This window comes from Erpetoichthys calabaricus, chromosome 11 (assembly GCF_900747795.2).
Source record: "Erpetoichthys calabaricus chromosome 11, fErpCal1.3, whole genome shotgun sequence".
NCBI lineage: Eukaryota > Metazoa > Chordata > Cladistia > Polypteriformes > Polypteridae > Erpetoichthys > Erpetoichthys calabaricus.
The window spans coordinates 60,956,179-60,970,775 of NC_041404.2; the positions used below are offsets into that span (position 1 = coordinate 60,956,179).

General features: G+C 43.1%; 1 protein-coding gene across 2 annotated transcripts in view; it reads right to left on the bottom strand.

Annotated features, from left to right (window-relative positions):
- The window catches only part of myot (myotilin), a 114,651-nt gene that overhangs the window by 65,775 nt on the left and 34,279 nt on the right, over positions 1-14,597 (bottom strand). For both annotated transcript variants that reach the window (XM_051934209.1, XM_028814523.2), the window contains exons 2-4: positions 13,619-13,671; positions 8,359-8,485; positions 4,504-4,569 (exon numbers count right to left, since the gene is read on the bottom strand). In XM_051934209.1, the coding sequence (XP_051790169.1) occupies positions 4,504-4,569; positions 8,359-8,485; positions 13,619-13,626 (201 nt within the window). In that variant the 5' untranslated portion in view covers positions 13,627-13,671. The remainder of the gene's footprint in view (positions 1-4,503; positions 4,570-8,358; positions 8,486-13,618; positions 13,672-14,597) is intronic.

Sequence of the window (14,597 nt, forward strand, 5' to 3'; positions counted from 1 at the left end):
AAATTCGAGACCCCCAAAATGCAGCCCAATAAAACCTTTATTTCAAACTTTCTTGCCTCTCCACTCAAGTTTGATTTAGGAGACAAAATTCAATTAAACCCACTGAGCGGCGCATGGCCCACTTGTGGCAATTCACGGGAAAACCTATGGAATGCCATTTGTCAGTTGGTTTGCTCTGTCCTGAGCAGGGTCATGGGGGTCTAACCCTAACCCAGGTAGCAAAGGGTGAAAGGCAGGAACAAACCCTGGAGAGGGCGCCAGTCCATCGCAGGGAACAAACACACACACACACACCAGGACCAGTTCACCTACCCTGCATGTCATTAGACTGTGGGGGGAAACCCACGCAGCCACAGAGAGAACAGAATTCCATTTGTGCCAGAAAGAAATGGCACCACCTGAACGAGACAGAAAGGTTTCAAAAATAGGGGCTGGAAGACAGAGACGTGCAAAGTTCATTAAGCAGAAAACTCCTGGGGCCTCATGCATAACGCCGTGTGTAGAATTCACACTATAACAAAAGCCGAAATGTGCTTAAGCACAGAAAAATCCAGATGCAGGAATCTGTGCGTTCGCCAACTTCCACGTTCTTCCGCAACATAAATCCCGCTCAGCGTGGAAATAAACGCACATGCACGCGCCTGCTGTCCCGCCCCAACTCCTCCCAGAATTACGCCTCTTTGAATATGCAAATCAATATAAATAGCCCTTAAGCCCAGCGTTCTGCGAAAAGGCAATGGCAAAAGTACGAGGAAAAATGGAAGAAATTTAGCGAATACCAAATGGAGGGAAAGAAAAACATACTATTTGTTGGTTTAAACAGTGATATAAGCAACAAAAGGAAGTTGATCGACGTGTCGGAGAAACTCGAAAGCTCAAGTTCACAAAGTCGCACAGTACCCGAAGTAAAAAAGTTGTCAGATATCAAAGTCGACTCGTAGCCCACCATCTGAGTGTCATATGAAAGCTTATTAGGATACAGTGAAAAAAAAAGGCACACAGTGTGAAAAAAGCACGAAATGTCAACTTTAATCACGTAGTTTATTTTGTCATTAAAGTAGAACATCATAAACTTCATCTTAAAATCATTTAATTTACTAGTTTCTCAAATCCCATCGTAACTAAGGTAGCACGTTAAATGCTTTGTTTTGTATTTGATCTTATATGTGCTCTATGTGCCCGAATCTTCCTCCGACAGGACACAGAATCCATTACGTTCGTGATATTACAGCTCTCTGAGTAATTAAAATACTGAGAAGTATACAGGATATCATTTTCATGGTGATAAGAGTTAAAGCATGTTATTAACCATGGGAACAGGGTGGTGCAGTGATTGTTCATGTCTTACAGCAACAAGATGCTTACTGCGCCATGTGCGACCTTCAATGAAATGCTTTATTACAGCAGTACTGTCTCTTTCAAACGTACTAACCCCCAATTCCTGTCCTTACTCTTCTTTCTCCAAATACCCAATCGTCACACAATCAGTTCTGTAGTAGACGTTAAGCCATCTGTAAGCTTAGAACGCCGATTCTTCAAAACTTTTAAGGAACATCTTCATAATGTTTAGTTATTCTATCCATCTGTCCTTCCAGTGTCGCGCCAGCCACAGCATGAATACAGCGCGACGCAGGAACAAACCGTGAACGACGCTCAAGCTCGCTAGCGCTGCGGCACCGTGTAGTTACAGTTAAAGTTTTATCTGTATAATATAATCAACATATTTTGCTGCATTTCATCTTAAAAATGATATCGTCATCATATGCAAATACGCGCTTTATAAAGTGGCTCAGGTTGTGTAATATTATAACTGTATCATAAGTATAATTACCTCACGGTAACTTGCAAGTACAAACAGTTCTACAAGGAGCACTTGATGGACTGATTGAGTGAGTTTAGACTTCTTGGGATGAAACTGTTTGTGGACTGCGAGGTCCGAACAGGAAAGGCTGTGAAGCGTTGGTGGGATGAGAGCAGTTCAAATAGACAGCATGGCTGAAGCACCGAGTGCTGTATCCCGATAATTCTCTTTCCGATCGCTGTAGATCTGTGATTCACACTCGGATACAGTGATATAAATACTCTGAGTGGTGCAGTGAGAGGAATATGGAAAAAATTATCCGCTGTGGCAACACCTAACGGGAGAAGATAACAGAAGAAGAAGAAGGTGCAGTGACAGTAACAACGCTAAAACAGTTATGGTATTTAGAATAGTTTGACCATTCTGTGGACCATTATATTGTTACAGGTTAATTACAATCAGATGCATTACATTAATGAACGACATGCGGTTAATTTCAGTGTACTGTATTTGATAAAGCCACCGTCGTGGATGTGGATCTAAGAAAGGATAACCACACAGGAACAGTAGCACTGCTTTGACGCTGGGTGCCGCCAGTCTGCAAAACTGAGCGGGGAACTTACGTACAACAGGGTATCAGGTACCGTGGAAAAGTGCGTGGCTTTACGCCAAGTGTAGGTTTTATACATCGTGATTTGAACGTGGAAACATTCTTACGCAACATTTCTGTGTGTACGCACCGTTTATACATGAGGCCCCAGGTCCGTGCTGTGGTCTTGTCACGACTGAAATACTGTAACCCTCTGTTGGCAGGAGGAGCAGCATGCATCACCACACACATACATATATACACATTTATACACATACACATACATATATATATACACATACATATACACATACATATACATACATATATATATATATATATATATATATATATATATATATATATATATATATATATATATATATATATATATATTGTGGTAAACCAGCCCGGACTCCAACAGACAGACACTGGCAGTTCCAAACTACACCCGGTTTATTTACAGAATTACAAACCGCACACAACACTGTGCCCCCTGCACCAAACACCTTTCTAAAGTCCGGGCCTCTCAATGGTCCTTCCTTCACCGCCTCTGCTCCTCTCTCCCGAGCTTTGTCGTCTTCTTCACGACTCTGGCTAATGACTGGAGGAAGGTGGTCTCTTTTATATGCACCTGGCTGTCCTCCAGGTGCTCTCGGACGATCTTCCTGCGGCACTTCCTCCTTGAGCGCACGTTCAAACGAGGTGACACCCAGAATTAAATGTGGTGCCACACAATTAAAAAAAAAAAGGTGACACGCACAATTAAACAAGGAGACGCGCAGAATTAAGGTGACGCGCACATTCAAAATTCGTTTATATACGAATATATATCCGATATATAAGTGCTCTTCACAATATTCACGCGGATGAAGAGTTTCTCAGGAGGCTAAGATCAATTGAGTGCCATCTCTGCGCAGCAGGTGCCCCGAAGGGCAAGTGACAAAAAATGTAAAGGTGTGATGCGCACAAATTAACAAAGTGACACTAAAGGTTACGCACACATTCAAAAGAGGTGACTCAGAATTAAATGTGGTGCCGCACAATTAAACAAGGAGACGCGCATACTTAAGGTGACGCGCACATTTAAAATTTGTTTATGTATCCGATATATAAGTGTTCTTCAAAATATTCACGCTGATGAAGAGCTTCTCACGAGGCTAAGATCGATTGAGCGCCGTCTCAATGAATATGCAGAAGAAGAAGAATGAGAACAAGATAGGAGATCAGACGGATTCTTCAGAAATAAACGTTCATTCCAAGCAATTTCAATAAGGCACACAATTGATCTGCTGCTGCCATCTAGAGGACAAGTAATGCATCAGGAACTGGGAAACTAGTCAGGGATGAGCGAAAGCTGAACAGAACATTCTCCACAGATTTCCTCCACGAGACCCTGCTCAATGCGCTCTGGACCTCAGACTGGGTCAAAGGTCCACCTTCCATGAGGGCAATGCAGGGACCCTCTGTGAATGTCCTCGAGTGGCCCAACTGGAGCTGAGACTTTGAAGCCAATGACAGAGACCCGAGGACAGCCGTCCATCCAGAGAGGATATTCAGGGAAAATCCCCAAATCTATGAGAGTGAAGCTTGACACATCAAATCCAAGAAGACTCCTGGCTGCCAAAGGGGGCTTCAGTGTGTGTCAATGGGCTATTTCAGTTTTTCACTTTTAATAAATTTGCTAAAATTCCTGCCGTTGCTCTGTCATTCTGGGGTGTCAAATGCCTTGAAATGATTTTAGCACAAGGCAGCAACAAAACAACATGTGAAAAGTGAAGGGTCTGAATACGTTTGGAATCCGCTGTTAGCGTATCCCACTCATCCACCTTATTTAAGGATCATCCTTTTCCATGAGTTCTGTGCACAGGGCAGACCCTTTCAAGGTGTTTCCCCAAAGTTTTTGGATTATTTCATCGCAGACATGTTAAGTGGCCCACTGAGGACCTCACACTGAATCAGACACTGCTGTTGTACTGGCACCCCAATTCGATGACCTCCTCCCATTATGTTCCTTTTTCATAATTAGATCTTCCAAAACCATAACACTTACTTTATACTAATTTACAGTTTAGGGAAATAGAAAAGAAGAAGATTAAAAAAAAAAAATCACCTTTACAAATGTGGGCGCAACTCCGGAGATCCCAGAATTCTGTGGGCTGTAAGAAGGACTCTGAATCTGGAAGCAAACAGAAGAGGAGACAAGATGTAAGCTGGGGGCGTGAGGTTCCAGTCTTCCTACTGTCATGGTGACACGGTGGTCTGAGGGCGTCTGTCTCACAGCTCTGTTAGCTCAGACAGGATGTTACCCTGAACCCCATTTTGTTTTTGTGTGAGTTGTCTTTGGCGGGTCTTATATGACCCGGTGGTCCTCATGATGGATGCATGATCAATACGGCTCAGATAAACCCCAGATTTCCCATTGACCCTCTAATGGTCTAAATAAATGAACTGGACAAATGATACACCTTTTCACTTTGTTATTCTGGGTAACTGAGTGCAGACTGAGGGGAAAATTAATCCAGTTAATTAAGTTGAATCAGCTACACATTTAAGTGTGCAAACAGTTTGGGGGGTCTCAGGACTTTCTGAATCCACTGTGCATTACATGTCATTCAAATGCTGATGACACAAAACTGATTCGTTCAATCACACAAAGAGCAGCCTGCGTTTCCAAATCTAAGGACTGGATACATTGTCCCCAGATTTAAGGAGGGAATACATCCACCTTAATAAAAGGACAAATGAATGTGTATCTGTGTGTCTGACTAGTTTCTATGTATCTGTCATTCCAACAGATGGCACATCACAAACGTTAACACTGCTTTTATGAATCACATACTAAAGGGTGCATAACACCGTCATATGCATTGCATTTGTCATTCCAGCAGAGGGCACATCACAAACAGTTGTAGCAATAAAATGCATTGCATTTATCATTCCAACAGGTGGCACATCACAAACATTAACATTGCTATTATGAATCATACCAAATGGCACAGAACACAGGCACATGCACTGCATTTATCATGTATTACAGCAAATGGCAAATCACAAACATTTGTAGTAATAAAATACATTGAATTTGTTATTCCAACAGGTGGCACATCACAAACTTTAACACTGCTTTTATGAATCCCATACCAAATGGCACATAACATTGGCAAATGCATTGCATTTGTCATTCCAGCAGATGGCATATCACAAACATTAACACTGCTTTTATGAATCCCATACCAAAAGGCACATAAAGGCACATACGTTGTATTTGTCATTCATTACAGCAGATGGCACATTACAAACATTTGTAGTGATAAAATGCACTGCATTTGTCATTCCAAGAGAAACTGCAAAACAAACGTTAACACTGCTTTTACGAATCCCATACTAAATGGCACATAACACAAGCACATGTGTTGCATTTATCATTCATTACAGCAGATGGCATATCACAAACATTTGTAGTAATAAAATACATTGAATTTGTTATTCCAACAGGTGGCACATCACAAACATTAACACTGCTTTCATGAATTCCATACCAAATGGCATATAAGACAGGTACATGCATTGCATTTGTCATTCTAACAGGTGGCACATCATAAACATTAACACTGCTTTTACGAATCCCATACCAAATGGCATATAAGACAGGTACATGCATTGCATTTGTCATTTCAACAGATGGCGCATCACAAACATTAACACTGTTTTTATGAATCCCATGCTAAAGGGCACATAACACAGGCACATGCATTGCATTTGTCTTTCCAGCAGAGGGCACATCACAAACATTTTTAGCAATAAAATGCATTGCATTTGTCATTCCAACAAGTGGCACATCACAAACATTAACATTGCTTTTATGAATCTCATACCAAATGGCACATAACACAAGTACATGCATTGCATTTATCATTTATTACAGCAAATGGCACATCACAAACATCTGTAGGAATAAAATACATTGAATTTGTTATTCCAACAGGTGACACATCACAAACTTTAACACTGCTTTTATGAATCCCATACCAAATGGCACACAACATTGCCAAATGCATTGCATTTGTCATTCCAGCAGATGGCACATCACAAACATTAACACTGCTTTCATGAATCCCATACCAAATAGCACACAACATAGGCATGTGAATTGCATTTGTCATTCTAACAGGTGGCACATCATAAATATTAACACTGCTTTTACGAATCCCATACCAAATGGCATATAACACAGGTACATGCATTGCAGTAGAAACCACAGAGTATTTGAAGCACTGCCACTGCAGGAACTTAGGCCACATGTACTGGTTTGCTTTTATCTCCTACTCCAAGTTGTGTAGTTTTTCTTCGACCAAGAACTATCATGGGCGGGGCTCAGGCGATGACTTGTGCCTATTGGTTGACCACACAGTGTGGTGCCATCTCACAAATCTGTTGGTGGTCTGGACTTTGGAGAGTTATTGTGAAGCTGGAGTGCCACACTTGCACCACAATGAAGCAGTACTCTCCCCCTGTGAAGTCACAATCACTTTGAGGACAATAAGTTGGGTGGGCCCCATGAACTCCTGATTGCCCCGCCTCACTCTTCGTAGTGCCTTCATGGTGTGTGGCACCATACACCGCATCAAAGCAATAAGTCAAGGGTGGAGTGAACACGCCTCACTTTACACCACATCACTCTATTATGCACGTCACCAAGGTTACAGTTTCTGTTGTGTTGTGGGAATGCAACACACGGAAGTGGCCAGGGACCACAAGTAGCCCTTGTCCTGTAAGGTGCCAGCTTTTGCATGTAAACGTGCTCTAGAAATAAATGTGCGGGTGATTGGTATGTGTGGCAGTTGCGTGTCACTGGCAGTTGGCACCTTTACCTAGTCCTGTTACAGCTTAACCCAAGAGACACTCGGGGTTCACCAATTTTAGGTGGAATTCTGAGCTGAAGAGACGCTCAGGATTAACGCCAAGGAGGTTAAAGGCAAAGAGTGACCAGAACATCTGCACATCCTTTAGAAATATTGGAGAAAATGCTGACATGTAGCAACAAGAGTAGGCTGGTTCTGGCCGGACTGGACTGGTCTGGACTGGACTGGGGAGGCTGAATCAAATGGAGAATATGCTACACCCCACCGACAGGTCTAAGAGGTGTGCCAAGGACCACAGCACTAGTGCACCCTCTCTCTCTCTCTCTCTGCCATTCCAGCCATCCAGAGGCCACACCGGACCAGAGACCACATGGAAGTCCAAGCGTGTCGGATGTTCAGACGCCAAACAAACGGCTCTTCAGTCAGGTTGTGTTATTTCATCACACGTCTGGTACTTTGCTTTTATTTTGGGCATTTTGTCTGAAAAAAAAGTGGAAACTCTCTGTCCTGCCCGTTCTGGTGGTCCATCGAATTGTCAGGGGTTATGGATATAAAATAAAGGAGGACATATTTAAGTAGAGTAACGGCCAGCCCTGACTGTGTCCAGACTGGTAAGAGTAAAAATACAAGGGCTCGAGTTGGCATTGGGGGATACTCTGTTGTGGTCTCCATAGTAAAGGGGCTAACCAGAAGAACTGGGCCACCCAGGGACCCTGTCACAATAAAGGGACCTGCTTTCTTAAGTTGGGATGCTTCCCAAAGTTCACATTTTTAGGGGTTTCACTGATGGATGAAACAGATTTAGGGATGTGAGGCCAAACTCCGTCAAGCCCCACCACCAGGTGCTACACCCAGGGGTCTGGAACTGCAGGTCCAGAAGGTCACCCTGATCTCTCACCCTTGGGCCCCTTAGGAATAGAGATGGACCACCCAGGTGTCTCCCCAGGCCCCCAGGTCTAGACAGGTGTTACTATTATTTTTTTGTTTTTTGAGCCTTTTGGTACAACCAGTTCTCGCTATCCATAAAATGTCCTCCCTCCCATGTGACATCATGTCATTTTACGGATTTCTGCTCTCATGGGGGACGACGGCGGGACACTTACCCGCTGGGGCTTGAAGCTGAGTGGCTGCACCAGGCTGGAGTGTCTCTGCTGGAGCACCGAACTGGAGGAGGACTCCTTAGTGCAAGCCGAGATGGTCAGCGACATTGTGGTGGTCTTCTTCTGGACCCTGCATAAGAAAGCATCAAGTAACTCTGGTTACGTACAGTCAGCTTAAAGTGATCTCTTCTCTGGCGTCTGCCCATTATGCTGCCCTCACGTCTTGTTTGGATCATTATGAATGGTGGGCTTGATTCATTTCACTGTCTCTACTCTGATTGGTCCATTCATTACATCCTCACAGGACTTGGACTACATTGCAGCTCCTCGTGGTGCCGCATGCGTCTTCTCAATATGATCACACGTGTCTCCTCCAACCACACGCCTCGTTGGTGGGTGTGTTAGCCGCTTAGCATTGACCCCCTAAGTGATGACGGTGCTTATCCCCTTCCGTCCAGATTTGCTTCGTTGAGGACGATAAGGATGTGCAAATGTCAAGGAGCAGGCAACTTGTAGAGGGTCACATTTCTGCTTTTTGCAGACGATGTGGTCCCTGCTGGCTTCATTAGGTGATGACCTCGGATGCACGCTGGGGTGGTCTGCTGGTAAACATGAAGCGGCTGGGAGGAGGATGAGCCCCTCCAAGTCGGAGCTTCTGATGACAAAAGGAATGGAGTGCCCTCTCTGGGTTGGGGAATGAGGTGCTGCCTCAAGTGGAGGAGTTTCTGGGGGTCTTGTTCACAAGGGAGTGGGAGATCAACGGGCGGATCGGAGCGGTGTCAGCAGTTAGGTGGACATTGTAGCGGTCAGTCGTGCTGAGCCAAAATGCAATTGGGTTAATCTTTGGTCCTAGCTTGACCTGTGGCCTCAAGACAGAACGTCATGGAATCCCCACGTTCCAGTGGTCTAGGAATCTGATTAGGATCCAACCAGAAGGAGACCTTGAGTGTGGACCTGACACACACTGGAGAGATTCGATCAAACAGCTCACCGGGGAACACCTCAGGATCCTCTCTGGAGGATGTCTCGGCATTTTGGCTTAGCCTGTAGATCCCATAACCCTGACTGGTGTCGTACATGGCAGGGGGTCAGACCCAGCTGGGACGCCTGGAAGGACCAAGACGGGCCACATTTGTCCTCTGGGCCACGAGGGGGCAACCGCCCTGGAGTAGAAGAGGCCCACGGAAGGGGAGCAGGGAGACTCAAGACCGTTGGGGCCTCTGGTTACCGCCAGGGGGTGCTCTGAGCCTCATGTATTTTAATGTTGCCACACCAATGGAGGACGATCCTTCCAGAGTCACCCGGAGGGTTTCTGGGTGCTCTCCTGACTCTTCCGCCACACCAGGACGTGACGTCAGGCAGAGCACCTGGAACTCATCTGGGTGAGGATAAATGGGGCCGCCTCCCTCCTATCAATGAGTTGGAGTCGGGAGCAGGAGCAGGACGAAGCTCCTGGAGAGAGAGTAGAGGTGGCCCAGGGACAAGGCGAGAGAAGGCCCAGGAGAAGGGAGACTGGGGCTAAAGTACTGTGAGTTGTGCGGGACTGTGAATAGACTTGTGTTGTGTGGACGACAATAAAAGGTATTTTGATAAAGATGCAGTGTCGGTCTGATGGTGTCCGGGCTAATATCACACTGGATACGTGGTAGAACGTGGATGGATGGGCTCATTATGTTCCTGCGGACTATGGTGGTTCTCTTTGTAGGATTTTGGGACGCTTTTTTGCTATTCTTTTGATTTTGAAACCCTGAACTCCCTACTGAGGCCCAGTCAGGCCCAAAGCCTCTCGTTTCCCTGCAGCCATTTTGGAGGCCTCACCCTTTTGTTAATTTGGCTGCCAACAGTTGGTTGAGCAGAGAATCTTTACCTAAACGCACTCCCTAACTTTTTTGCAGTATATTTCTGAAATCTCGGATCATCTGAGAATATCTGAGCCAACCTTTGTATGGTGGCGCCAATGATATCACGTGGTGCCCGCTCCCTCTTCTCTCTTTGTTGCCTTCCTACGGCAACTCTAAACCGAAACATCCCAAAATTTAGTGACGCACGGCAGGGCCGGATTAAGACCCTTAGATGCCCTAAGCACTAAGTAATTTTGGTGCCCCCTTACAGTACTAATTCAAAATATTAAGACAATAACAAACTAGAAAATAAAATTTTATTTTATTATTGAAAATTCAAAATTAAACAAAACATACTTATAGTAAGAAGGAAAATAATATTTATTTTTGTATGCTTCATTTTTATCTTAATAATTTTCTCCTACATTTTTCCTTGCAAACTCTTTGATTAGATCTTCATAATCAATCTTACATAACACATCTGCTTCTATACATAATAGAGAACTTTTTTACTAAGAAAGATTGTTACAAAATTTTCACAGATTATTCTTTAAACCTTATATTAAGAATGTGTGTAAAAGATTTGCTAAATAATGAACAGCAAAGCCATAAATAAATTCAATAATAAAAATGGTAAAAATTCATGACAGTTAAAGTCGTACAGCAATGTAATGCTCAGAGCAGTTCTATGTATTAAAAACTGCAAAACTGCCGCCTCCATGTCGTAAACCGAATGACTTTAATTGTTATAATACCGAGGGGTCGTGAAAATTGTCGTATCAAAATGAGACTAGGACCAAAATTGTCACGAACATCTCTACTTTTTGATGAAGCAAACCAAATTCCAAAATATCAATTAGCGCAGATTTTGTTTCAGCTTTTTTGAAATTTTTTACATCTCATATTTAAGGATGTTTTAGGTCTCAAAGTGACAACACAGTGGCTTAAATGGCTACAAAAATTAATTTTATATGCCATTATTCAATTATATCAAATTATCCAACCTCCTGCCAAAACCTGTAGAAATTGACTTTAACCCCAAAATTGATTTAAAAACGTATTTTGTGCTGCAATGCTTTTCGATAAAGATCTGATCGCGTATTTATCATTACTTGAAGAGAAAATGGCATCCGAAATTTTTACAAATTTTAACTTTTGGAGTCAATTTTAAAGTTTTTTTTTTTAAATGTATGGTTTTCATTTTGACATGAAAACCGTAGATTTACCATTTTGATTATTTAATTTATTTATGGCTTTTGTGTCAATTTAGCAAATCTACTTACACATATTCTTAGTACAAGATTTGAAGAATATTTTGTGAAGATTTTGTTTATAACTTTTTTTTTATTATTTATTAACAATTTTATCCAATAGTAATCAGCTGTACGATTTTCACTTTTACATAATGTAAATGAATTTAAAAATATCCAAGAATAGAATTAAATAGACTTACCAAAATATTTTTTCCTCAAACTGGGACGATTTTTTGTTTTTGCTTAAAACAGAAAATAACGCTTTCTATGCACTAGAAATTTATTTTAAGTTAAATAACAGATAACTCATGAAACACAACAATTACGTGATAATAATTTTTAATCAACTATTAACTATTATTTAAAAATATAAAAACATATTGTTTTGAATCTAATTATTTTCACAATATTTTGACATAACATGGCATTTAAGGGAATCACCATGAAACGGGAATTCCCCATCATAGATGGCACCAGTATACAGAACGCACCGTGTAAGGCGCCATCTACAAACAGTGATGGCATAGGGAGGTACAGGGAGGCATTATTCATTTTTCATTAAATTTTGGAAATGGCTACAAATTTAATTAATTTAATAATTTATGTGATGGGCGGCATGGTGGTTCAGTGGGTAGCGCTGCTGCCTCACAGTTGGGGGACCTGAGGTTTGCTTCCTGGGTCCTCCCTGCGTGGAGTTTGCATGTTCTCCCCGTGTCTGCGTGGGTTTCCTCCGGGCGCTCTGGTTTCCTCCCACAGTCCAAAGACATGCAGGTTAGGTGGATTGGCGATCCTAAATTGGCCCTAGTGTGTGTGCTTGGTGTGTGGGTGTGTTTGTGTGTGTCCTGCGGTGGGTTGGCACCAATGTTCCCTCTAAGCTGAGCGCGTGAGCGATCGCTCACATGAATTCAGAGTGTCGCTCGTACTTATCGCACGATCGCTCACTCCGACCGTCGGAGTTGGTGCTCATAAATTTTTGGCTTAAACAAAATGTCGCTCATAAACAATGTTTTTTGCTCACTATATGCTACTCCTTAGAGGGAACATTGGTTGGCACCCTGCCCGGGATTGGTTCCTGCCTTGTGCCCTGTGTTGGCTGGGATTGGCTCCAGCAGACCCCCGTGACTCTGTGTTCGGATTCAGTGGGTTGGATAATGGATGGAATTTATGTGATAAATTCGGCCATGAAAAATTTTTGTGGTGCCCCCTTTACCCTTGATGCCCTAAACATGTGCTTACTTTGCTTATATGGTTAATCCAGCACTACGTCACGGTATAACACAACTCATTTTAAATTATTAATCATTTTTAACTGTGTTAAAATGAAAGTGAAACACAAAACTTAACATCAAAAATGAACTCCACGTCCCAGAAAGCCACAACAAGGGTGGGGGATCTGCAGAAACCCAAGGAATAAAAGGAGTGAAAAATGAAAATAAAAAATATAATTGCATCAAACAGAAAGGGGGCCGAGCAGGAAACACAGAACTCTGATAACATACGTTAGTAGGAAAAAACAGAACTGCAAAATGAACAATAAACAGCTGAAAATTCAATAAATTAACAAGTAGAAAGAATGGAAACAGAAACACAATCAGTAACTCCACAGGCACAGTAAGGTGACAACAAAATGAAATAAAAAAAGGAAATAAGTCAGGCATGAGACGGTCAGAGCCGATCCAAACACAACACACACGTCACTGAGGATGAGGGGACAAAAGTCACACGACGAGGAGAAAATGCGACAACTCAACACACACACAGCAGCTGGTCCTGGGACTTGAACCCGGATCTACGAGGTGGCTGTGGCCCCACTTGTAACTGTAGTATTGTCAAATGCAGCACAAAGAGCACTTCAGACATACAGATGGGCGCCCCACCAGTTAGTAATAGGGGGTAACCACAAACACGGTGAACCCAAACACACACACACACACACTGGTGCTCAGTGCTTTACAAGTCCCAGTGAGTTGTGCCTTCCATGAACCCCAGCGGGTGACAGGAGCTGCTGATCTTCTTTACAGTTCCATTATTCTGCCAGCAGGGGTCCCACTTGCACATCTAATGCTTATTCTGTTAATGATCTCATCTGGTACTGTCTGGTCAGCAATGGCAGGCTCATTATGGCCCTTTACGCAACATGAATATCATAGCTAATAAATGCATACTTACTGTGCCATGTTAGAGAAGTCGGCTTGAGGTGCTTAGGTGCAGAAACTGGGAATCTGCAAAGAGAAAGAGAGCAGGAGGAGGCTGTGAGCAACTGACTGACAAACAAGTCCATGCAGAGCAGGTTTTCAAATTCTAATAAATAGAAGGAAACGAAGAAACGGGTCAAGTGTGTAGAACACAACATCACAGTGGACAGCGCTGTGGCATCACAGCCTTGGGGACATAAATGGCTTCCATTTCTAGCCTGGTCACTGCATCTGTGCTCTTTCACCTGGCATAGTATGAGACAAAGATAGATGGGAAAAACACAACATGATTGATAGATAGGCGGCACGGTGGTGCAGTAGGTAGCACTGCTGCCTCACAGTTAGGAGACCCGTCTGGGTTCACTTCCCGGGGCCTACCTGCGTGGAGTTTGCATGTTCTCCCCGTGTCTGCGTGGGTTCCCTCCCACAGTAAAAAGACATGCAGGTTAGGTGCATTGGTGATCATAAATTGTCGCTAGTGTGTGCTTGGTGTGTGGGTGGGTGTGTGTGTCCTGTGGTGGGTTGGCACCTTGCCTGGGATTTGTTCCTGCCTTGTGCCCTGTGCTGGTTGGGATTGGCTCCAGCAGACCCCTATGACCCTTAGTTAGGATTCAGTGGATGGATGGATAGATAGACAGACATGAAAGGCACTATATTATGGATAGATAGATAGATAGATAGAAATCAAAGGCACTATATAATATAATATTATATACATATATATCCCTGGTGAGGTGTTCCGGGCACGTCCAACCAGGAGGAGGCCCCGGGGAAGACTCAGGACATGCTGGAGGGACTAGATAGATAGATAGATAGATAGATAGATAGATAGATAGATAGATAGATAGATAGATAGATAGATAGATAGATAGATAGATAGATACTTTATTAATCCCAAGGGGAAATTCACATACTTCAGCAGCACCTTACTGATACAAAAAACAATATTAAAT